Genomic DNA, 25,450 nt, shown 5'->3' on the forward strand with positions numbered 1-25,450 from the left:
AAAGGCCACTGTATCAAACAAGCGGCGTCTATGACGCTGGGGGTGTTGTGTTGTTGATGCGAGGATTCCGTGAAGAACAATGAGAATCGTCTCTCGTGGCGGGGGGAGCTGCCCTCTGCGAAGAGGACTTGGGTTTCTTCGTCTGGCCCTCCTAAGGGAGGGTGGGGGTTGTTGTTCATCCTCAGAGAGAAGAAGGGAGGGGTGAGGTGATGACGAGGAAGTTCCGGGGAGTATCTCCTTTGGCGCCTTTGCCGCGCCCCCTGGTGGCCAGTCCGTCAGTCGCTTACTCAGTCGCTCCGGCTCGGCTCAGGCAAGGGCCCCGTTGCTAGTTTAACTGCAGTCGCGACGGCGGCGAAGGAGGTGCCGAGCACTCGCTCGCTCGCTCCCTCCCTCCTCTTGCCTGCAACTCCCCCTCCACACCGCTTCCCTGCGAGTTAACTCGGCGCGCTGCGCACAGGGCCTGAATCCGGGCCCGTCCCGCTCTTTCCTCCGCCTCCCGACGCCACCATGGACATGAAGAAGCGGATCCACTTGGAGCTGCGGAACCGGACCCCGCCAGATGTAAGCAGCGGGGGGGGGGGAGGAGGAGAGGGAGGGAGTGAGCGATAGCTCGAGGACTACCGTCCCTTCCCCACTGTAGTACGCGCCGGCCTGGGGAGAGCGAGCCGGGGCTTAGTTCGGGGCTCTGAGGTGGGGGCGGATAAAGAGATTGGAGGGCGCTCTGTCGCAAGCCTGAAGAGGAGAGAAGGCAAAGCGGGCGGGGGGGGGCGGAGTGTGAGCGAGCGAGCGGGTGGCTGACGAAGAAGGGAATCTGTGGCCGCCATGTTGTTCCCGCTGCTGCGTCTCTACTGTGAGTGCGCGGGGTGCCTGCAGAGGCGGTTGGTGTCTCGAGTGCGCGCGACAACCACCGCGTTCGTTTTCTCCTTCGCCAGTGGCGCACCCTTCTCCCCCTCTTAAATGGGCAACAGCTGCATGAGGCGGGGGGAGCGCGCGTGCGCTTCGTTCTTGCTCTTTATCCCACCACGTTCGTTTCCTCCAGCCAGCGCGCGCGCATTCTGACGCTCCCGCGTCCCGGCTTAAACGGGCAACAGCTGTAGAAAACGAGAGCGCGCGCTTCTTCCTCTGCACCCCCTCCCAATCTCGGTACAACTCATATTCCCGCCAAAAAACTCTCTTCCTTTCTTGTTTCCTTTCTGCCAAGAAATTAAGCTTTTAAAAGACTCATTGAGTGCAGTGGGTGAAGTCCATTTAAGAGAGGTTTATTTAAGAGACGTTTCGACTTAAATTCGGCAGGTTCCAATCAAATTGATATAAAGCAAAAATAAAAATATAATTGAGCTAAACAAACAGCACCATAATTAAAAAATAGTAAAGACATCCATTTACGCCACAGAAAAACGATTTCAGATGCCTTTAAAATCATGAGGACAGCCGTCTGCTTCACTAAAAGTAACTATGATGGCGCTACACAAACATGTTAAGCATGTGTTTCAGTCTTTCCCACAGGGGCTTAAACGTCCCTGTTAACTAGCTTTAGTGTCATGCCCGTAACTCTTTAGCCCCACAGTTATTCTGTATTAGCGTCCTTAAGGGTCTTGTCACACAGTTTGCTTCCAAATTAAAGGGAATCATAGCCTGTGCTAGCATTGACAATTAAAAGAAAGAACAAAAGCATTTTGGCCCTGCAAGTCAAACACTACATAAATTAAGCAGATAATGTTTTTGTTTTTGTTTGTAATTTTTTATATTCTGCTTTTCAATTTAAAATATTTCAAGGGTGGCTTATATAACAATAAAATCTAAACACAATAATAAAGGTTTTGCATGGTGGGATCAGCAGATAGTCTCCAGCACACCCTCTCATAATATTTTTCTCTTCACTGTCTCTCCCCCACGGCCCCCCCATGTTTATCTCTATGTCTAATAAAACTTCATTTTCTTGAATTTCTGTGCTGTTAGGTTGTTAGATGCACAGAAGTGAGGCCAAAACAAAAAGTTCCAGCCCTGCTGAATATGCCACTATGCCTACATGCGTATGCAAAGATGTATTCAAGTCACATTCACATTTTATTTTTTTAGGTCCATGACTAAAGCATACATGTTCACTTAAAAATACAGCTTACGAACCAGCCCCAAATCCCTCAGAGGGTGGGCATGCCCCAAGGTACAGGTAAATATGTTGGCAAAAGAGTATTGGAAAGCACATCTTTACTGCTTTGGAAAAGAACAAACAGTTTGAACCAGTTAACGTGTTGGCAAAAGGGTCTTTGTGCATCTTTATAACTTCTGAAAAAGACAGACCATTTGAATCAGTCAGTCTCTCCCTTCTTCTAGTAAAATTGGAGGCTCTTTTTGGCAAATATCACACAATCAACCCCAGTTTAACTGTTGTTTAAACATGCATCTGCTGTTTTGGGTAGACTTCAAAGCCATTTGAAAGCATTTGTCCCATTGTCTGTGAACAGTCACTTCATATTTTGCTTGGTTGGCTGGCTTGTGAAGCTGCAGGAGGCTGTGGAGTCACTCTGTTTGGTTCCTTATCTTGCTTGATGTAGGGGCTCCTCAGGAGATGATAGTTGATGCAATGCTGCTGTGTATCCTTTACACTTAATTGAAGACAAAACAGCTCTAAAATGAAAGGATTTTTGTTAAGACATCTTGCCAGTGAAGAACTGTTTGGCGTATATTTGGCTCAGTTCTTTGTTAGTAGCAATATTTTGCCACAAGAAAGTGTTGCATATACAGTAAAATCCATGTGAGTGCTATGAGTTCTGCAGGTCAACAATAAACTGGGAATTTGCAGTACTGTGTAGAGTGATTGGTGCTCTGAATCAGAGCAAGTCACATGTTTCGAGTGCCTTTTGAAGTTCCTTCCCATTGTACTTCCTGGTTCTGCCATGCTGTTGCTCCTGGAAATAAAGGCAGTAGTGCTGTTATGCCAACAATAGTAACTCAGTACAGTGTTTGGATAATGACACATAGAGAGCAAGAATGCACCAGCGCAGCAAGAGAGCAGCCTAGCAGAACTTCCCAACTAACTGCCCCAGTGTAGTGGGGAAGCACTAATTTTTGACACCCTCTCCTTCCCCAGGAAGTGGTTGGGGACATATTTTTGGTTCCAGAGAGGGCTTGCTGGGAAAAGGGAGGGCATCAAAAATTGCCACTTCCCTGCTGTTCCAGTGCTGTTAGTTGGGAAGTCCTGTTAGGATGCGCTCTCACTGTACTAGTGCATCCTTGCTCTTTATGTCCGCCAATGTTCCTTAGTCTACACATCAGTTAACGGAGATTAAAGCAGCTGCAAAATTATCTGATTATCATTCTTCATATCCACTGATTGAGGGAGGAAAGCAAGTGACAATTCTTGAGGCTGGAGAAAATCCTTAGGCATCTGATTGCTCAGGTATCGAAACCTTTGAAGTAGGTACCTGGAAATAACTACAAAACACAGATATTGGACGACTTGATATAATATGCTCCTCTTGATCTCCCTTGTCAGAAGGTGGGTTAGTTGACCTGTTCTGCATCAGCTGTATTTTCCAAGAACGCTAGTAAAATCAGCAAATTTCCATACGCACTAATGAAATATAACAAGATTGACATTTGGTGAAAATTAGATGGAAACTCTAGTACTGCTACCTTGAGCAAGATGATGGAATTGTTTACTAAAGAAATTGTGTAACGAAATAAGTCTATCAAGCTGCATAAATATTATTTCCTAAATTTAGGAAATATAGACTGTTCTTCAGATAAGGAAAGATATGTTGCTATTCTTTTGTGTATATTATCTTAATCATTTGGAAAATTAAGAGATAGAATTGCAGTGTCTGTTGTGTAAAACAGAATGTAGGTTGAATATCATTTTGGTAAAAGTTCAGTACAAAGATCAAAGTAGTGCATGTTTACTGAGGGTCAGTAGCAAAGGGCAAACCACTCCCTTCCTGTTAGTGCCGATCAATTTTCTTTTAACGCTGCTGTAAAAGGGACATTGCCATGTCACCCATGAACTTTTAAAAAACACTGTGCTGGAAACCCACCATGAGAATCTGCTATTCTCTATTTGCTGACTTCGCACTTCACAATCAGCTGACATTCATTTGATATGGTTGTACTAACTACTTTTTTTGGTACTGGATTTAGCTTCCATTAAAAACTATTTGTAAAATTACTTAAGAGAACTGGACCAGGCTTGTGAGACTGTTTCTCAGTAAGCAGCCCAGTGGACTTGTGTTAGCTCTATTAAAGTTATTTGGCAAGGAGAAACAATATGAGACAAATTGGCTTTTTCTATCTGCTGCAATGAACACGAAATACACAAGCATAGCTAATTAATGGAAGGTAAGATGTTTTTTCATTATTATAATGGTGAGGGTTGCAAAACAAACAGTCTCGGGTACCTATATTTTTATGGCTGTAGTTCTTATGAGTACAGAATTATCTGTGCTGATACATGCAGTCTTCTGTGACACCAGACAGGCCTTGAAAAATGTGTATTCCACCACCCCTTCCCTATGGGTGGGACCGGGTTTTGCATGGTGGGACCAGTAGATAAACTCGCCATCACACCCTCTTGTTTTGTACATTTTTACTTGCTTTTCGTGAGTGTGACTTGAAAATTAGTTGGTTGAGAATAGTTGGAACACAGCTTAGTGATGCTCCTTTTCTTCTGATTGCATTGCCTATGCTGGGCTTGAATGAAGTAAATCCTTTGAAATGTGCTGATGTGAAATCTAAACCTGTTTTATTAATAGCAGCTACTGTTTAAATACTTTGGTTAAGAACTTTCAAGAAGCAAATAGCTAGAGTCAAAGCATTCTGAAAATCTCCATACAGTCTCATCAGTCATCCCTTAGTCTCTCTAGTCAGAGTCTTTTAAAAGGGGGTGGGGGAGTTGAACATACTCTATTACAAAAAAGGGGTTTTGATTCCTTTAATTAAAAAAACAGACAGTGTCTGACATTCAGGCTAATGATGTATGCACGGATCAAAGTTTTATGTGCATAGAGATGTGGGTTTTCTGTTTAGTATACCTATACAATATTATAAAAACAAAATCCAGTTTTGCCAATAATTGCTTTATCTCAGGCCTTGACAAATTTTCTTGGATTTAGGAGCAAGCCCAAAAATTTAGAAGCCAGACAACAGACATTAAACAAAATTACAAGACTTAATGATAGCCATTGCATGGACAGGAAGGGTAAATAGACTTCTCTTTATCCCCTTTAAAATAACTTAGAACTGCTTAGAACCTGGCTTTCTGGGACATATAAGGATTGTTTAAAATAGCTCTACCTCTGAATATCCTAGTTAGGAGGACTAGTGCCACATACTTGTATGAAGATTGGGGAGGGACATGTTAGAAGTAAGAATTTTAAAGCATTGCTTTTAGCACCGCAGTAACCTCTTCTGGCCACTAGAGGCAGGAGGAGTTATGTTAACAGGTTCTGTCTTGGTCAGTTAAGAGTCAGAACTGTTGTTGAAGGCTGATGCCTTTGTGTATGTTGCTCAATGACTCTCTCAGTATGTGATGTTTTAGTTTCTTAATCAATCTTTATTTGTTTTGAGCTCCACCTAAAGTCTCCAGCTAATCTCTTGGGCTAAACTTCTTTACCACCACAGCATACTCTGCCGTGTGAGGATTTTACTGTTTCTCCTCATATACCCCTCAACAGGGCAGAGGAACAGATCTCATACCTTTTTGGCAACTTAAGTTTAAGTTATATTAATACATATATTTTGAAAGTGCATTACATAAGCATCCCCCTTCAAAAAGCTGAAACAAATTTACCATGGGAAAGGCATTTTCTGTTCATGGAGAAAATATTCACATATTTTTGTCTCAGCTTTAACAAAAAAAATAGTTTTACATTAAGGTAAAAAAAATCCCTGCCCTCTCATTCTTTCCACCCCATCTCCCCCTCCCAAGACATGCTCTGATGCTAACCACCCCGACCACTGTCGCCTTGGCTTCTGTTCAGGCTTCATGCACTCTGTGATCCATCAGTGCCTTCCCTGGGGGTGTGAGGAGACCAAAGGGAAGTGTGTTGCTGAATTGATGGCAGTGAAGAATGACAAGTCAGTGAGTAAGCAAGCCAATGCTGCTGCTTGGGTTTCAGTGGCATCTGACCCCAGTAGGTCACACACAGTGTGTGTCAGGGCACACCCCAGGAGGATGAGGAGAGAAAGGAAAAGGGGCAGTGGCCATTTCCTGGTGGGGAAAGAACACACAGCCCAGAATGGCTACTTCTCTGCGCAGCATCAGCAAGGCCATGTGTACGGCTGGCCTCTTTGCTCCTTCTGGGTCAAAGCTCTTCTTGCTCTCCTCCTGCTCCAGAGCTGTGGCAATCAGTACCTCCTGCCTGCCACAGCCCCCTCCAGCATTAGAGCCCCCTTTGACTACTTTGAGCAGCAGCAGTTGCTCTCGCAACCAGGCTGCTCCTTACATACTGCTCCATGAAAAAAGGAGAAAGGACTTATTTGCCTACATGGTGGAGGAGAGCATACCTAGGAGGACTCAGAGAAGGAAAAGAGGCAGAAAGTGGTGGGCCAGTGACAGTGAGCCCTGGCCCAGGGGACAGAATTGCAATGAAACAATAATTAAGCCAGTTTTCTCTTGTGTGCCGTGGTTAAATTTGTAGGTGCTCTGTCTCCTGGGGTTTGCAGAGCCCTGCTTTATCTTCTCAGTCTAACTGAGAAGTGGCTTCACAGGATCAAGCCAGAGAGTAAGTGATAATAGCTGTTATATACTTCTCTTTTATCTGTTTGCTGAAATCTACTGCAAGCTGCAATTTAATGTTTAGGAAGGCCCTTTGAAGTGAACACAACTTGTTGCAAGGATTGCAGCCCAAGAACTATGATTTCTATCCACTGTGCTTTTGAAGGCCCAAATATTGTGTGTGTTGAGCTTTTAACGTTCCAGGCTAAATCCATTGCCCTGAGAAGGCACAGAAGGTTGTTGGTTGCATTGTTTGTTCTAGGGTTGTTTTAATGTGTGTGTAATAGTTTTTAAAAATTGAAATTTAAGCCACTTTTTGAAGGTTAATTTTAACAGAAAGGCAGAATAGTATTCTGTTAATAGAATATTCTGTTAGAATATCCAAGTTTTAAAATAACCTTTGCATCCCTTGTGTTGTAAATCTTTGAAATCTGCCTGAAATACATTCTTAGAGTTCTTAAATATGAAGTGGACTAAATCTTGAACTAAATATACGAAGGGAGAATTTGCCCCACCTGCTACTGTAATTTTTATTTTAAATTTCACCATAACTTTTATGTGAGAATTCACTGTAATGTGAAACTCTGTGGATTTGTTTCTTGAGTGTGTTCTGCTTAGGTCTTTGATTAGTTGTGTTTACACTCTTTGAGGTTTGAAAATCCCTCACACTACACTTTGCAATAGGCCATTTGCGCTGAATGTCCACTTGCTTGATTAATCTATTGTTTGTTTGTTTGTTTGTTTGTTTATTACATTTATATCCCGCTCTTCCTCCAAGGAGCCCAGAGCGGTGTACTACATACTTAAGTTTCTCCTCACAACAACCCTGTGAAGTAGGTTAGGCTGAGAGACAAGTGACCGGCCCAGAGTCACCCAGCTAGTATCATGGGCTGCATGGGGATTTGAACTTGGGTCTCCCCGGTCCTAGTCCAGTACTCTAACCACTACACCACGCTGGCTCCAACACCACGCTGGCTATCTTTAAGAAGATATAATGATCTGTTCTGGATTTCTCATATAGTGGCTTGTCTATGCATAAGTAGTTTACTTCATGAGAATTTATCAGAACAGGGTTCATTTTAACCCACATTCTGTCTCCCAGCGGCCATCCTTCCTTCTCTCCTGCCTTGTCAAAGTTTAGATTGTAAGCTTTTTTGGGCAGGGGTCTTTTTTCTTATGCTTGTCTATAAAGTGCTGTTAGTGCATAAACTACCAATAATAAAAAGGACCCCCCAAGAGTCTTGTTACTGTTGCATTAAAACATTTAAATGGGGTGTGTGTGTGTGTGTGTGTGTGTGCGCGCGCGCGCGCGTGCTTGGAGGGAGTCTGGATTTTTAGCATCCATAAATGCACCTCTGAAGAAGATGTTTTTTTACAGAATGAAGTTTAAAAAAAACCAACCGCTTAAGAAAAATAACAGCTCGGTGACTTTTGTAAAATAATGGGTGCTGCAATTGGTTGAGCATTTTTTGTTCGGAAACCAGTAATGCCTGGTCTTAATAGTAACCTCATATCTTTATTTTTAAACCAGTTGGTGCATGAATTGATTTGATGCCAACAATGTATTCATGCTTAACTGCAGCCTTAACTCCAACTGCAGCATATTAATACTTAACTACAATATTTATTCAGTTAACCTATCATACTGCGCGGGAGAAGGCCTTTCCAATAGTAATCTTATGAACAGAACACTCTGTAACCTTCCCCTTTCACTTGCGTACTTAGAGCTTTGTGCTAGGTTTGTTTAAATAATTCTGCTTCTGCTTCCAAACAGGTGGTGGTTTATTTACTGAAAGACTTACTGAGGCTGTTCACACGAGCAGCGCTACCCAAGCTTGGACAGCCCTACCTGGGCAGGCCTGCTTGTGTGAGGCGCCGGGATTGAGACTGATCCCGGCACTCCCTCCTTGGGTAGCCTGAGATTTTTACCTTGCCTTTTACCCAGGTCTGGGGTTGTGTGTCTGCTCAGGCTGTTTGCATGGAGCTGGGCACCTAGAGCACCCAACTCACCGGCGATCCCCACAATGTTCTGTGCTCATCGTGCAGTTCATTGTGGGCTATCTGGAGTCCGGGACACATTTTCCCAGCCTCCAGAACACTGCACGGCTTGTATTGCTGTTGTATTGAATGTGTGGCTCGTATTGCTGCTGGATCATCTGAGGGGAAGATAGCTGCTATCCTGCCTTCCCCCCGACCTGCCCTCCCAGGCCCAGGAAAAGGTCGTGTGAATGACTTTACTATGTTTTTAACTAAATATCAGTTTCTGTTAAAGACTTGAGCAAGACGGACAAATATCGCTTTGATGTGTGCTTGATGCACCTTTCTCCTAGTGCTTTCAGCCAAAAGTACTAAACGCACAGGAACATTGCTGTGGAACACACAGGAACATTGCTCTGGTTTGGCTGTTTTCATTCCCAGGAGTGGAAATGTTCCAGATTGTAAGAATAAGCAAGGTTTCAGCCTTGAATGTGTGACATTGTTTTCATTATGACCATGAAAATATAATTTGGTCCATTTTTCTTTTCTTTTTCATTCGTGCAGTGGTGTCCTAGGGTCTATTCCTGTAGGCGGCTTTGGGTCAGACTCCGTATTTGGCAGCTATCTGTTCTGATTGGTACAGGTCTCCAAAGAGCTCTGTTGTAGCTGTCTCGCCAGCACCTCTGCTCATCTTTTCACACTCCTTGGCTTTTTCGGGCAGCATAGTGGAAGAACAAGAAGTTGCCACAACTATCTGCAACTTCCTGGTTTTTCCTCTGTGTTGCTGAAAGAAGCAAGGTGGCGTTGGGGAAGGTGATAAGGTAAGCTTTGGCACTAGTGAGAGGACTGCAGAGGAACTCTCTGGCTGCCTGTAGCGATTGTCGGAATTAATAGCTGCTACGGTCAGCTAGACCCTTTTGTACACATGGGGGCTGGTTCATATGCTCCTGTATGAACAGGCTCTTGCTTTACTAGATCTCTATAAACCTGTTTCCTTTAACATATGTTAAACATAGGAATGTGTTTTCTTAATGAACTGTTTATTGAAGATATTTGTAAAGTGGTACAAAGGAACTCATTGTTCTCCCTCTCCATGTGGCCTGTAGACTACATACTGGAATGTGAACATCACCCAAATCAAGACTGTAGTGCAAATGTAATGCTTCATAAAGCACACTGATACCTGGATTTCGTTTCTTCTGTTGCAGAGTCCCTGGAGGGCCTTGAGCACGTTTCTTAATCTCTCTGCTATCCACAGATTAAAGTACAATAGTTCTTCCAGTCTTCCAGCCTAGTTCTTCCAGTCTTGCTTTTTATAAATACATTCTTTTAAAATGAGATGCTCTTTATCTAGTACAATAGGGCCATTGTCCCTTTGTGACCCATCTCTGTGGCTTGGTGGTGTCCTCTATCAGCAGCAGCTGGGTCACTGAATCCTACCGAAAGGGAGATAATAGGACACCAATATTTGGGGCATTGAGAAAGGCACACTTTCTCTAAATACATGTATCTATGGCATCCTCCAGCTGCTGAACCTGGGGTATTTCTGAGGGTGTGTGAAAACTTCCTTGCATTTCTGAGTCAGCTCTGCAGTGCTGTACTAGAAACATAAGGGGAAATTATCCCCCAAACATGTATTCAGTGGTGTGGAGAATGCTATGCTAACATCTAGTGGCTGCTCAAACTGCACTGATGGTCAAACTGATGGTCCTGCGATCAACCCCATTTGCAAAACAGACTGCTAGGGAATAACTATCTATCTATCTATCTATCTATCTATCTATCTATCTATCTATCTATCTATCTATCAGGTATCTATATGTGCTGCTTCCATGCAGTTCTCCCTTGAATGTAGATGAAGCAAAGGGGCTCACTAGATTCTGGAACAAGTTGCATGTGTTAAGCCTTTATAAACTTACTGTCTTTATACCAAGTCGGGATGTACAGAGAGGTGTTCCTGGTGGCTCCCCCTCACTTCTGAAATTCCCTTCCCACCAAAGCCCAAATTTAGTCTCTTATGGGAGCAATGCAAGATGTATATTTTTTATTTTATTAAAGTTGCCTTTTGGTAGGGAAAGATAGCACTTAATCAGTGTAGCTGAAGGTTTTGTGCTTAATGTTTTAAGTGTTTGGGAGGACTATACATCAAATCAATACTTGCATGATAACAGTTTTTATGCACTTCTGTTCAGGGTGGATTTGATTTAAAACCAATCTATTTAAATCATGATTTAAATCACTAGTCAGTAAGACTAGATTTAAATCATGGGATTTTTTACATAAAGACTCATTCTTGCTGGTATCTTCTTAATATTTACAACCAGATGAAGGTTTCATTTTTGGTCCTCTTCTAAATCGAAAAATTGCCCAAAATAATCTTACAGAAACCTCTGGAAGAGCATGACATTGTGAATGGATTAATGGAATTCATTTACAAAAAAATTTAAACATTGCATATATACAGCCTCATGCTACATAATTAAAAACTAATCCTTATTTCATGATGAATAACCTTTGGACTATAATGTAGCTTAAATAGAAAACTATCTTTAGATAGATTTTTCCCCCTCAAAAAGCATTTTATTTTAAAAATCTGATTTAAATTTTTAAAAATCCGATTTTTTTAAAAAATATATATTTTAAACATTGATTTTTATCCACTCTGCTTCTGTTACATTTTACCAGGTGTAATTATCTGTACATTCTGCTTTTATGTGCTCCTGTTTTTAAATACATTAAAAAAAATTTAAATGTTCTTTTAGGTCCAAGAGCTCGTTCTTGACAACTGCAGATCAAATGAAGGCAAAATTGAGGGGCTGTCAGGAGAGTTTGTCAACTTGGAGTTCCTCAGCTTAATAAATGTGGGACTGACATCTGTCTTGAATCTTCCTAAACTCCCCAAATTGAAAAAGGTAAGACTTTGGCTTTAATGTGGGTGAAAGATAGAGGTGGGAAGTTACTGGATCTACTTTACTGCAAAGCCTTTCTAATTCCTGTTGCCATAATTACCTTAGCAGCACTGTGAATCCAAAGGGTGGTTTTCTTCTTTAATTATTTTTAACATAGGAGTCAGAACAAGAGTTTCCACAAAATTTGTGAACTTTATTCAGTTTTAATCTTTTAGATAATTTGGGCTGTTGTTTTTTTCTTTTCTCAGACTACTATTACTATTTATATACCGCTTTCAACAAAAGTTCCCAAAGTGGTTTACATAGATATAAATAAATAAAATGGCTAATTATGGATTAAATATGTACTGAGAGATTCCCATGCTGCCAGTGCAAAATTCTTCTAGTTGCAATCCTTCGTTTTGGTTTTCTTTCTCTAGATCTAGGAGGTATGTATTCCCAACTCTCTTGTTGGGTAGACCAATATTCAATTGGGCTAGAAGAGTAAGTGGTTTGGAAGGAGTAAGGTGGGACTGCAGGAGAGCAAAAGGGGTCCCAAACTGAGTAGTATTAAAAGAATAAATAAAGAGCAATCAGAGGGTAGAACATGGAGTGGGATGATACAGAAGAGATGGAGTAAAAGACTGATACTGTACCCGTCGCTAGTGATGTGATCTAGGGCCTATTCTAAAATGGGAGGATGCAGCAGCAAAAGCAGTTTATAGTTGCTTAGCCCAATCACTTTTAGCAGTGGCAGCAGAGGGAAGGAAAGACAGCTTCCTAAGTGCTAGCACCAGCTATGGAAGCATTGTTTGGAGAGCTGTGCTGGACCGCCCCAAAGACACAGTGCAGTGTAGCTGTATTTGTTCTTGCTATCTCCTCTTTCCTTGCGTCCCTGAGCTCTGCCAGGAGATTATCCTGCTGCGTTGTCTGCAGACGTATTTGCTGTAAAGAAACCGGTAGAACAAAAACCAAGGCTTTGAGTGTTACTCTCAGGCAGCCACTAAAGTCCAACCTTTCTTTCCAGCATTCAACACTGCTGGGATGCAGCCAATTCACTACCACACAAAAAGTCTACTCCAGTTTTCCCCCTCCCCACTTCCAGAGATGTGGGGTGGGGATTTTTCTGTGGAAAAAAATCCCCATACTTCATTTTCTGTTTGTCTACGTGAAAAATATTAGAGGGGACATTTTTCAAGGCGAGGGTTAAGGCCTCACCCTCGCCCTGCGCAGCGATTTTGAGCACAGCGCTGGTGGGGGAAACATAACAGGGAGCGGGTTTTAAGAACACCCTCCCTGCTCCTAAAAGGTAACACCCTCGCCACTGCCAAACTGGCTGCCTGCCGGTTCGTGCACATCCCTGTTAGCAAGTAGGTAGGGAGGCTGAGGGTTGCTTCTCCCTTAACTATTATTGGGCTGTGTTTGTAGATATGTTGTATTATACAATATATAATATATTTTAAAAACCTATTTTGTTTTTTAAAATCTTTTTTTAAAGCTCTCACAATAATAAAAGAATTCCTAGAAGCATGAGTAGACTGTACTGAAGTTTGGAAAACCTGAGAGGAGTAATTCTTGGTTTCTGGCATCCAAGATGATTTTAACTCTCATGGCTGCTATTCAGCCTTACTCCTACACATATCCTATTAGTACCTAATATACTAGCAACCTAGACCTTGTATGCAGGAAAATAATGAGGCAAGATATGACTATATGCAAAGCTGAATTTGCTTGGCATGGTATGTAGATTTTATTGATTTGGAGCATGCACGGAGGTAACTGCATGATCACATTGTTATTGAGAATATCCTTACCCATAAAAGCCTTGGGCGTGCGTCCGTGCCGCCCGTGTCTTTTTCGCCCGATCTGGGCATGCGCTCCGCGCATGCCCAGATCGGGCGAAAAAGATACGGCCGCCCAGAGACGGGCGGCCATGTTGGACCAGGCGGTGGCCGCGGCGGAGCGACTGGCTCCGATGGCGGCCGCCGCCGTTACGGCGAGAGGGCCGGGAGGAGCAGAAGCGGCGGGCCAAGGAGAAGCGGCCGCCGCCAACGGCAGGAGGAGAGTGTGGCCGAGGCGGCGGCGGAGCCGCGGCCTCGGCCAAAGGTAGTTGTGGCCGCGGTGGGGTGACTGGCCCCGTTGGCGGCGGCTGCGACGCCACCGAGAGTGCGGGTGAGGCGGTGGCGGGGCGACTAGCCCCGATGGCGGCCGCGGCCTCAGCAAGAGGTGGCAGTAGCTCCCCTTAAGGCTAGCGCCCGTTATTACAACGGGCTAAAAATTACTAGTTGTAAAAGAAATGTACTGAACAGTTATGGTTCTATCATTTATTTATTTATTATTTATTTATTTTTTAAAAATTATACCGCCCTTCCAAAGGCTCGGGGCAGTTTACATTAAAACACCATTAAAATCAATTAACAAAACAAAAATTATAAACTACATAAAATAAAAACTAACAATTAAAACATCATAAAACACCAATTAATTTAGCTGGATTAAGAGCCTCATGGATATTTTAGAAAATTGTCAAGATGGGGGGAGATAATCTCTGTCAAGACCAGGATGTCTAGCTCAGGAATGTCAGGTGTTTGGCAAGCAAACATTTTTCTCTTATAGCTGCATGCAAGGAAAATGGGTGTACCAGCCTTAATACATGCTCAGTGAATTATGAGAATTGAAGCTTTTTAACATAGTCAATTTATAAAGAGTAGAATTTGTTGTAAAGATGTGATGTGCACATAAAAATGATATTGACTTTGTTAAATAGCTACTACATACAGGATTAAAAGATGGAATCAAACATCGGTGTGGTTGGCCATGAGCCTAATTCTTGCCTCAAAAACTAACAATCTGGTTTTTGGAACTTGCTCTCTCTCACATGATTAATGGCAGGAATTTTGAAGTTGATTTTGGCAAAGCAAGTCCATTTACTTCATGGAATTCAGTCATTGTTTTGCAGTTGTGATGAAAAGATTCCCCATTAAGGCTGGTCCCTGATACAGCTTTACATGTACACAGTAATGATCTAGTCACCCACCAGAGTAAAAGCCAGCACTTTGTTCAAATTTGAGTCATGCCTTCCATATCCAGCCAAATCCAATGTAAATCCCATTGATTCCATTGGGGAGGATTAAGTACATGGTTAATCCCACAGAAATCCATAGTATGCTAGATCAGTGTTTCTCAACCACCGGTCCCTGGACCGCTGCCGGTCCCCGAAGGGTTGAGTGCCGGTCCCTGACTGGGAGTCAACCCCCCCCAACTGAAATCAAGGCACTCACTTCCTCAATTTTGCACATGGCACGGAAGAGGAAGAGTATCACGGAGGCATGGGACCCTTCTTGTGTCTTGCCTCCATGTGCTGCTGAGATCTTCCTACAGCTATCTTATTCCCTATCTTTACAGCTTCAAACTGTATGCGGTGCGGGGGCATGGAGGAAAAAGTATGGCAGTGGGCGCCACTTGAAGGGCTGCTGGTTCTTGCATGCTCATTATTTGCAGCCAAAGGTTGGTTGATTGAAACCCAGCTGCCTGTTGTGGTCGAGGCGCCTTGAGAGGGAACACTGTTTCCCTCTTGCATCAGTGGGGCTTGCTTGTGCGTTGTTTTCATTGCCCCCATGTAGCTTTTGAATTTTTCTAATGGCCCAACATACCCTCTCCACTGAGTAATCAGAAGCACCTCCACCCCCACCCCGCACATACTGAAGACATACTGGAGACAAATTTGTTCACCCAGGCTTTTAGATTCAGGGGTTCTCAACCTTGGGTACCCAGACATTGGTGGACTTCTACTCCCATAATCCCCAGCCATAATGGCCAAATGCCATTGTTGCTGGGGGTTATGGGAGTTTAACTGAGGGACCCAAGGTTAAGAACCCCTAATATTCCATGTTTGCAAAAGATTCCAAATTTAATTATTTTAATGCTTATATTATTTTCATTCTAAACTGCCCAGAGATGCAAGTTTTGGGCAGTATAGAAGTCTGATAGACAGACAGACAGACAGACAGATAGATAGATAGATAGATAGACAGACTTGAAACCCCTTTACTAACTGCTGGTCCGGGAAACTGCACATGAAGAATGTAGCGGTCCTTGAAACTCTGCACGAAGAATTTAGCGGTCCTTGACTCCAAAAAGTTTGAGAAACACTGTGCTAGATCATGACCCTTGTTCCCTGATTGCCTGTAAATGGAAACAATGTAAATATGGAAACAAGCGGAAGGATATAATACCTTGAAGCCATTGGTATATTGTTAGTGGGCTATCTAGCTGTGACATTTCTCAGGCCTCTGTGAAGGGGGTTGGAGGCAGAGATTTTCATATAGATGATGACTTAGGTTCTCAAAAAGGATAATCAGTGGTACCAACATCAAATGCCTGATTGTCTGTAAAATGTTACTCCACAAATCTAACAGCATACTATAGCAACCTTAACATGCAGTTAATTTTTTTGGTGTATAGAAGCAAAGGCCTTGCTGATGGAGTACCAGCCTGGCTTCTGCAAGGGCAAGTCTTGCCTCACTAACATTTTTGGAGTTCTTTGAGAGTGTCAGGAGGCATGTGAATAAAGGTGATCCGGTTGACATAGTATATACTTGGACTTCCAAAAAGCCTTTGACAAAGTTCCCCACCAAAGGTTCTTGAGTAAACTTAGCAGTCTTGGGATAAAGGGACAGGTTTATGTGTGGATTGGTAACTGGCTGAAGGACAGGAAGCAGAAGGTAGGAATAAATGGGCAGTTTTCACAATGGAAGAAAGTAAGAAATGGGGTCCAGTGCTCTTTAAATTGTTTATAAATGATCTCGAAGTTGGGGTAAGCAGCAAAGTGGCCAGATTTGCAGATGACACCAAATTATGTAGGGTAGTGAAATACACAACCAATTGTGAGGAGGACCTCTCCAAACTGGGGGAGTGGGCAACAAAATGGCAAATGTGGTTCAATGTAAGCAAGTGCAAAGTGATGCATATTGGGGCAACCTCCCCACCCCACTTCACATATATACTGATGGGGTCTGAGCTGTCAGTGACTGACCAGGAGACAGATCTAGGGGTCGTGGTGGACAGCTTGTTGAAAGTGTCAACTCAGTGCTTGGCAGCTGTGAAAAAGGCAAATTCCATGCTAGAGATCATTAGGAAGGGGATTGAAAATAAAACTGCTAATATTATAATGCCCTTATACAAATCCATGGTGCAGCCATATTTTGAGTACTGCATGCAGTTCTGGTCACCGTATCTTGAGGACATTGTAAAACTGGAGAAGGTGCAGAAGAGGGGTGCCAAAATGCTCAGGGGCCTAGAGCACCTTCCTTATGAGGTGAGGCTGCAGCACCTGGGGCTTTTCAGTTTTAAAATGAGAAGACTATGGGGAGACATGAGAGAGGTGTATAAAATTTTGCATGGAATAGAGGGTGTGGACAGAGGAATTTTTCTCCCTCTCTCACAACACTGGAACCAGGGGTCATCCCATAAAACTGAAGACCAGGAAATTTAGGACTGACAAAAGGAAGTATTTTTTCCACAAACGCAGAATTAATCTATGGAATTTTCAGCCATGGGCAGCTGGTGATGGCACTAGCTTGGATGGCTTTAAAAGGGGCTTAGACAAATTCATGGAGGACAGGTCTATCAGTGGCTACTAGTCTGAGGGCTATAGGCCACTTCCAGCCTCAGAGGCAAGATGCAATAAAATAGCCTGTGGGCTTCTCAGAGGTATCTGGTGGGTCACTGTACGAAGCAGGATGCTGGACTAGATAGGCCTTGGGCCTGATCCAGCAGGGCAGTTCTTATGTGATTTAAAATAGATAAAGATAGTGGGTAACACCCAGTCTAGCACTGTGCTGCAGCTACCATGGCTGATATCCAGACTAATGCTATGCCATTGTGCAAGGGAGGAAAGGTGATTTTAAACTATCTTCCCTTCCTTCTGAAGCCCACGGGGCCTCCTGTAAAATTGGCTGTGCAGCCTTCAGGGACATATTTTCAAGGAAGCATAGTGAGCTTCAGAGGGAAGTGGAGATTCTTTAAAATGTCCCCACCACCACCACCGTCACATGACAGTGTAGTGTTAGTCTAGATGTCAGCTACTGTGGCACCAGTGCAGTGCTAATGTGGATGTGAGTTAGTAACTTTCCACTGAGTCAGCTCTGATAGCCCAACTTTGTTTCAGGTGTTCATTCTGCTCAGAATTTTTCACCAGACACATGGCTTATAGTAAAGTAAGACCAAAACTGATAGCATGATAACTAGCAGTTACGCATCCCGGTTTGGTGTCTGGTCATGAGGCGTCTCTAAAAAAGTGGCCTAACAAGAGAACTGCATTTCTGTTATCCAGAGCCTTTAAAGACATGGGTCAATTATTTCCTTTGTCTCGGAATAACCATTTGACAGACTTAAGGCATATCTAGGGATTCTTGGGAACTTATAAAGGTAGGAATCTCCAGCAATGAATTTCCAATTCTTTGCCAAACTCAGGATTCTTTGGGAAAGCCATAGTAATTAAGTGGGTAAAAAAAACTTCTGTAAATATGCCCATTGTAAACATATGTGTGTCATTCTGTGAGAGGCTAGAACTAATATGGCAACCACTTCATTCTGATGTAGCTACTTCTGATGTAGTTTCTTCAAGTTCTGTTGACAGGTAAGCTAATAACAGTTGTTTGTTTTCCTTGACAGCTTGAACTCAGTGACAACAGAATTTCTGGAGGTCTTGATGTATTAGCAGAAAAGCTTCCTAACCTCACACACCTAAACCTCAGTGGAAACAAGCTGAAGGATATCAGTACCTTGGAGCCGTTGGTATGTTGTTACTGGGCTGTCTAGCGGTGACATTTCTCAGGCCTCTGTGGAGGGGGTTGAAGGCAGAGGTTTTCATACAGCTGATGGCTTATGTTCTCAAAAAGGATAATTGGTGGTAGTACCAACATCAAATGCCTTGCTCATGCTTGAGTTGTATGGGCATTATGTAAACTTGTGTCCAAATCAGTACACCTGGAGGAAGCAACTTCTCCTTATATTTTGTAGCTGGTGCTCTGATTCTAACATATTGGCCCCAAGCCGACATAAGCCACAAGGTGCCCCTCTGGAAATATGCATAGCTATCTGTTTCAAATGCACCTAGCCAGTTCCTTGGGGTTCAAATGAGCATTGCAATGTGTTTGCATATATATTAGATGTAAATCCACATCAGCTGAGTGTATAGAAGCCAAGCTAGTATCTAGATCTTAAGTTCTTGAACTTTTGCTGTTGGGTTTTTGTGTGTGTGTGTGTGTGTGTGTGTGTGTGTGTTTGCTTTGAGGGTGGGGTGAGGCGAGGCTTGATTGGAGGTAAAATTTATCCAGTCATTTTTAGTGAGTTGATTTGTCGCTCTGGCAGTTTAATGTTATAGATGATTTGTCTTCAAAAAGGCAGTTATCATAGCATTAAAGCTGCTTGATTTCAGTCATTAGGCAGAGGCATCATTATCTTTTAACTTGGTTGTTGGTAGTTCGCTTGACATTTAACCCATTTGGCACAGTAAGTTGAAAAAGAAATGGCAGGCTCTGCCTGTGTGCAACATAACTTAAAGCATTGTTAGATATGGTAAGTGACTTGAGTCAGTGTGAAATACTAAATTAGAAAATTAGTCATACCCTATTCTTGTAAGGATTTCCTAAAAAAATCACGTGTGTCCTGAATTAGTTTAGATCTATATATGTTTATTAGCAATTTGAAATTAATCTCAAAGGATCCTGTATCTGATTTTGTTCTAGCTTGTGGTTTTTATTTATTAAATGTTATTTCACTTTTTGCCATGTGACCTCAAAGCAGCTAGCAAGAATAAAAACAGCAATAAATCAATTAAAATACAAATCACAAAAAATGTAACAATGCTATAGATTTATATTGCTGCTTATTACATTTGATAATGATAGGAGCTGATATATTGTTCAGCATTACACACACACACACACACTGATATGTAATAGGTGTGCAAGCACAAAATTTGTGCTTGCACAACTGTACGAAGGCTACCTTCCACCATGTGTGTAACATTGCATAGTAAGTCAGCCATCGTGACGAAGAAAGCCTCTCCATGCAAAACAACAACAACAAAAAACCACAGCCAGTTTATCTAGGCTAACATCCTGGCTAAATTACTTGACAGAAGACCCACTGAAATCAATAGGACAAGTTAGTCATGGCTTCAATTTCAATGGGACTTCAGTCCAGTAATTTAGTCAGGATGTCAGCCATAGTCTCTAGAAGCACTTTCCTTCAGCTGCACTGTTTCAGGATGCAGAAGGCAGGCAGTGTTGCATTTCTGAATGCTTTCTTCGGGTGGAAAAATGCCCCTCTGTGTAGAAATGTAGAATGTCAGGGAGAAGTGTTCAGCCTAGTCTTCTTTTTCCTAAATGCAAGAAGTCGTTCTCCATGCCTCCTGGGGAGTGTTCACATTTGAAACTCCCTTCCTGCCCACCGCCCTGCAGTCTAAAGCAGAAGTCCAAGAAGCTTTACTACCTGTTCAGCTAAACTGTATGAACTGGCCCATTGGACATTTTCCATTTCTGCTTCTTTGGCAGTCCCGTTCCCTAGCACTTTTAACTGAGTGGTCAAAGATTATATTTATGAGGTAGCTTTGTAAACTGGTGTCTAAATTGGTTGCAGTAGTTCCCAGATAAATGTGTCTACTGTATCTGAATGGTATGTTATTTGGATTGTTAGGGAAAATGTATTTTTTAATATTATTATTATTTCTTGTTTACACAGTCAGACAGGTGTTATTGACTGGTTTGTTTTATCCAGACATCGAGTCCTTCCCAAGGACCTGGGATGGCTGAATTTTATTATCAATGTTGTTGCTGTTATTATAGATATCGTCACAGAATATAGGCTGTTCCCAGTAAAGTTGCTTTTTGTAATTGGCTGATGGTGCTTTCTGTGGCCCCTATGGTGTTGAGGTGCTCTTCAAGTTGTTTTGGAATTGCACCTAGGGCGCCAGTTACCACTGGGATTATTTTGGTCTTCTTCAGCCACAGCCTTTCAATTTCAATTTGTAGATCTTTGTATTTTGTGATGATGATTATTATTATTATAGTAGACCTGCTTTTTAATTGCTCTTTTTGTGACATTGACACCAGGCAGTGTATATGGCCGTTGACACCATACAGGCAGTGTATATGGCCATTTTTGACTATTATCATTGATCAAAAGTGTTTTGATCTCAGCGAAAAGGGCCAAGGGTGATAAGAGTTAATCAAGTGTCTTGGAAAGCACTTTATTTGAAAATGTTGTATGAAGTGAAGTAACTGGGGGAAAGAGCTATGGAACGTCAGTCCAATATATTCTTAATCTGAGAACCCACTTAAAATGGTGGTCTTATGCAAGAATGTAATCTGATGCCAGTATAATGCTGATAATAATAATTAGTATTTATATAGGGCTTTGGAATGTTCAAACTGTTTTGTGTATCAGTCTTTGTACTATAGGTCAGTATTATCCCTTCAATGCAGGTGGGGCTTCAAACTAAGACAATGTTTTGTCTAAAGGAGGGCTGCACAGCTTTGGCCTTCCTGCTGTTTTTAGATGCCAACTCCCATCATCCCCAACTACAGTGGCCAATAGTCAGGAATTATGGGAGTTGTAGTCCAAATCTGCTGGAGGTACAAAGCTGTGTATCCTGGGATAAGGCCACTTCCTGAGTTAATGACAGACCAACAGAGGCAAGATTTAAATTGGTGACTTTCTGGTTCACAGTTCGTTCTTAGACGTTATATGAAAGTGCACTAGCCAAAGAGCTCGTATGTAAGAACAATGGTAAATAATGGGGATCAGGGTGAGATATCACCTTCCCCATTTCAGAGAGGGAGCTGAATTATTGCTTCAACAAGGTCCATACATGGTTTCCTAGGCTGAGGAAACTGGAAACTAACTTTTGTGTTGCTAATTATAAGGTCAGTAAAATTTGTGGAAGAGAGATGAAGCCAACTTAGTGGATGCCCTTATCGTACAGTGAGCCTGAGTTGTCTACACAATAACAACTTTAACTTATTTCTGATTTAGAAAAAATTGGACTCTCTGAAGAGCCTTGACCTGTTCAACTGTGAGGTAACAAACTTAAATGACTACCGAGATAGCGTCTTCAAGCTTCTCCCTCAGCTCACCTACCTGGATGGATATGATCAGGAAGACAAAGAAGCTTCTGACTCAGATGCTGAAGTAGATGGTGTTGATGAGGAAGATGAGGAAGGTGAGACTAAAGCCTTTACATATTAATGGTGGGTTGAAAATTCACACACTGCTGCAAGTCTTTCAGGCCACAAATACCCAGCTTCTGTTCAGAATGACTGCGTCATACTTAGCATATAATGTGTACCAAGAGGGAATGAGACTAGTCACTAAAGTCTGGCAGTAGGTGTATGAAGCCTTGGGCAGGTATTAGCATAGCCTTGCAACTTGTTACACTCCTGTGCCAAGCAGCAATTGCTCCTAGACTAGCAGTAGAAAGAGCCACACCACTACCACCACCACCAAAGTTCTCAAAGCGAGGGTTGCATTATTGTGATGTCACAAATACATGTCCTTTTGTTTGTGCACAGCTGTAAAAAGCTGTTGGTTACTCTTGCTGGCCTGGAACACTACTTTCAGTAGCCTTAAAGAACAACTTTGGGAGGGAGGGAGGGAGGGAGGGAGACCTTTTCCTATGTCTCACTTATTTGCAGAGCTGTATCAGAAATAATTGTGTGTAGACCCAGTTGAGATAATTGACATCCCATATACAATTGCTTGTGAGAAAAGCAGGTCTATTAGTGGTCTTGCAACCCAGCAGAGATTGCATGAAAGGACTGATTGTGTGAACAGTCATGGTGCATGGTGTTGAGTTGCTTGATATCAGTCATGGTGGAGCTTGCTGGCATTTGCTGTTCTTCAAAACAAGTCTCTCCCCAATTCTGCCTTTTCTTGTTTTTCTTACAAAGAGCCTGAGGACATTAAAGTTGCTCACCATGGTAATTTTCTGCAATCCGTACTGAGAGAATTTCCTTACTGACATAACTGGGAACCGTTTCCTTGTGTGTCTATAACTGGCATTGCTAGGAAAGCTGTATTTCAGGGAAAGCGGTACAAATTTGGTCTCTTTTTCAGAAGGCGAGGAAGAAGATGAAGAGGAAGAAGATGGTGAGGAGGAGGAGTTTGATGAGGAGGATGAGGATGAAGAAGGAGAAGAAGAAGTAGAAGACGAAGAAGATGAAATCAGTGGAGAGGTTGGTTATAGTATTTCCTGCCTGTTCCTCTTTCTGACTTCTGAAATTTTACCTGCTAAGTAGCAAAAAGAATAAGTTGATCTCCCTGCTGCCTGTCGTCTCTGGAGGTGAAATTCCTGAGCTGTTGTCTGCTGTTTCATGTATTCTAGGAGTCGAAAAGCTGCATGGACTGTGCTGTATCAGGACAGCTGAACTAATGAAACCTGCAGCTTTGGATTGTCCACTGTCCATTTCCCCATTCTCCCCCTCCCCCCTTTATAGTGCACACTGTCTGGCAGTTGTTTGGTAGCACATGTCAGCTGAGGTGACAGTAAAGGGGCTGAGCCATCACAGCATCTGTGTCTTCAGATGTCATCTAGCAAGTTTCATTACCCAGTGGAAAATGAGAACGTTTCCAGGGCTGACAGGTAATCAGTGGCAAAATTGCTTTTCTTTCAATGCCAAATGTACTCTTATATTTCAGGAGGAAGAGTTTGGACATGATGGTGAAGAGGAGGAGGAAGAGGAAGAAGAGGATGAAGAAGGTGCGTTTAAAGTTTTATATTAACTCTCTTCAGGATGATGAGATAAGGCTGCCATTGGGGTGATGTGATGGGCAGGACTAGAGGGTGACAGCAAATGTTTCTTTAGATTTATGGTCCCCACCCCCATTCAAAAGATTGGGATAGGTAACAACACAAAAGAAAGCCAGCAAAATGATATTAAACCTCCCACCCGCCTTTTTTTTAGTGTTTCCGGCTGGCATCTAGTCCAGCATGAGGAGGGCAGAACAAGGGCTGTGCCCTCGGGTCGGGGGGCTTCTCCAAGCTTTGCCGAAGGCTTGTTGGCCTTTGAGCATGCATTTCAGAGCATGCACGCAGGAGCAGATGGGAGTGATTTTTGCTGCTTTCCCCTCCTTCCAAAAGTGCTTTTTGGCTTCCAGGAATGTGTCCCTGAGTACTACATAAAATTGCTTGTGTGTGTGTGTACATGTGCGTGCTCTGCTGCTCAACAAGCCTTTGGCTGGGCTCAGAGCAGCTGTTGTTGAAGATGCAACTCCTGCTCTGCTCTTCGAGCACTGTGCTGGATGTTAGCCATGATCCCAGTACTGTTTGTACCTTAGTTCTTGGCATAGAAATACAAGACTAGAGTGATAACAGTTGAAAGCCATCATTGGTCCTGATTCTCCATGGAAACAGAGTGGTGACACTTAATCTCTTGGCATCTCTGAATGGTGACAATCCTATATATTTCACATTGGAAGTTAATGAAAAAGCAGCTCAGTTTTGGACAGGAAGTGCCAGTGAAGACTGCACTATGATTCTAGCCCTTTCCTGCTTGGTTCTTGGGGCAGAGGTCCAAATACGTACGACCAACCAGTAACTTTCCAACCCCTAGCACAGTGGGGCATATTTGGATTCTTGTTGGTGCTTCCTCCCTCTGGGCATGCGAGGAGGATTGAGAGCACACTGCTGCTGACTGCCTGAAATGCTAGGACTGGGGGATCATTTTTAGAACAGCTGTGCCAGCCTTGGCTTGAAAGGATGTCAGTGACAGTCTCTGACCAAAGAGGTCTGCTGCATACTGCTTGCTGATCGATACCCCTCTCCATTTCTAGGGCTGCATCTGCTTGTAACCTGTGTGTCTAGCTTTGCCCTTGCCACTCAGGAACTTACCGTTTCCTGTCTAGAACCTGAGGTTCTGGGCAGGAAATAGAATCGATGCATGCGTTAATATAGTTAGATCTTGGATGACAATCCTTACGAAACATGCTTTCCCCATATTGTTGTGCAGATGAAGAGGATAGCGGGAAAGGTGAGAAGAGAAAGAGAGAACTAGACGATGAAGGGGAAGAAGAAGATGACTAACGCCTCCTGTGCCCTCAAAGGACTGTTCAGTATTGCTTGGGCCACCCCTTGGATGACCTGTGACTGAGGAGCCTGTGAGGCACTTCTATCAGTTGCCCAACAAGCCCCCCGGGCGCAGCACCCAACGAGCCAAAGAGTCGGCAGTTCCTGTGACATTCCACACACCCTGCAGCTGATCTCTCCAGGTGGTTACAGATCTAGCCCTCTTGGGCTAGCACCTTCACTAATCCTTTTGGGGTTTCCAGGCCTTCATCTCCCACCGTTGCCATAGCAAGAAGAACGAGTCGTGTGATGGGTCAGTCCTGGTGGTCAGGGGCTACACACTACCCACTGACTATAGTCCCCTTTTTACTTTCTGTGCAACGAGGCTTTGTAAATAGAGTCCTAATGTTTTGGGGACTGTTCTTCATGCTTTGCTTTCCCTCCTTCCTTTTCCTTTTCTAAGCCGTTGGATATTTTTTACATTAGGATGTTTTATGCAACAACAGAAAAGTATTTTTAAGAACTTGAATGAAATAAACGTTATTTGGTAAACTAGTCTTGTAAAATTGTTATGTTCAGACTCTCATCTGGGATTCAGTGGCCTTTCCCCCTAAAAGTACAGTATGGGTAGGGCTGTGTGTATTCTGCACTAAAATTAAAAAAAAATATTGGTGCACTAACAAAAGCTGGATTATTAAAGCTGGAAAAAGTTATTTTGCCTAATTTATTTGCTGCTAGTTATGAGGAGGAACAATTAACTGTGCAGGACACTGATTGCAGAGCCCCTGCCCAGGCATTGCACCC

At 42.9% G+C, this 25,450-nt stretch overlaps 1 protein-coding gene across 3 annotated transcripts; it reads left to right on the plus strand.

Annotated features, from left to right (window-relative positions):
- The first annotated feature begins 243 nt into the window (after nucleotides 1-243).
- On the plus strand, nucleotides 244-25,201 carry ANP32B (acidic nuclear phosphoprotein 32 family member B). 3 transcript variants are annotated; one of them, XM_053291291.1, is made up of 7 exons: nucleotides 244-561; nucleotides 11,452-11,601; nucleotides 18,253-18,375; nucleotides 21,619-21,805; nucleotides 22,702-22,817; nucleotides 23,281-23,341; nucleotides 24,591-25,201. In XM_053291291.1, exons 1-7 carry the CDS (start codon nucleotides 508-510, stop codon nucleotides 24,662-24,664), a joined length of 765 nt encoding a protein of 254 aa, XP_053147266.1. In that variant the 5' UTR covers nucleotides 244-507; the 3' UTR covers nucleotides 24,665-25,201. The 3 variants fall into 3 exon arrangements, with proteins under 3 accessions (XP_053147266.1, XP_053147265.1, XP_053147268.1); XM_053291290.1 differs by having other exon boundaries at nucleotides 247-561; nucleotides 22,699-22,817; XM_053291293.1 differs by lacking the exon at nucleotides 244-561 and adding an exon at nucleotides 5,491-5,517 and having other exon boundaries at nucleotides 22,699-22,817.
- The last annotated feature ends 249 nt before the right edge of the window (nucleotides 25,202-25,450 follow it).

The sequence above is a fragment of the Hemicordylus capensis genome, chromosome 2 (assembly GCF_027244095.1).
Source record: "Hemicordylus capensis ecotype Gifberg chromosome 2, rHemCap1.1.pri, whole genome shotgun sequence".
NCBI classification, from domain to species: Eukaryota; Metazoa; Chordata; class Lepidosauria; order Squamata; family Cordylidae; genus Hemicordylus; species Hemicordylus capensis.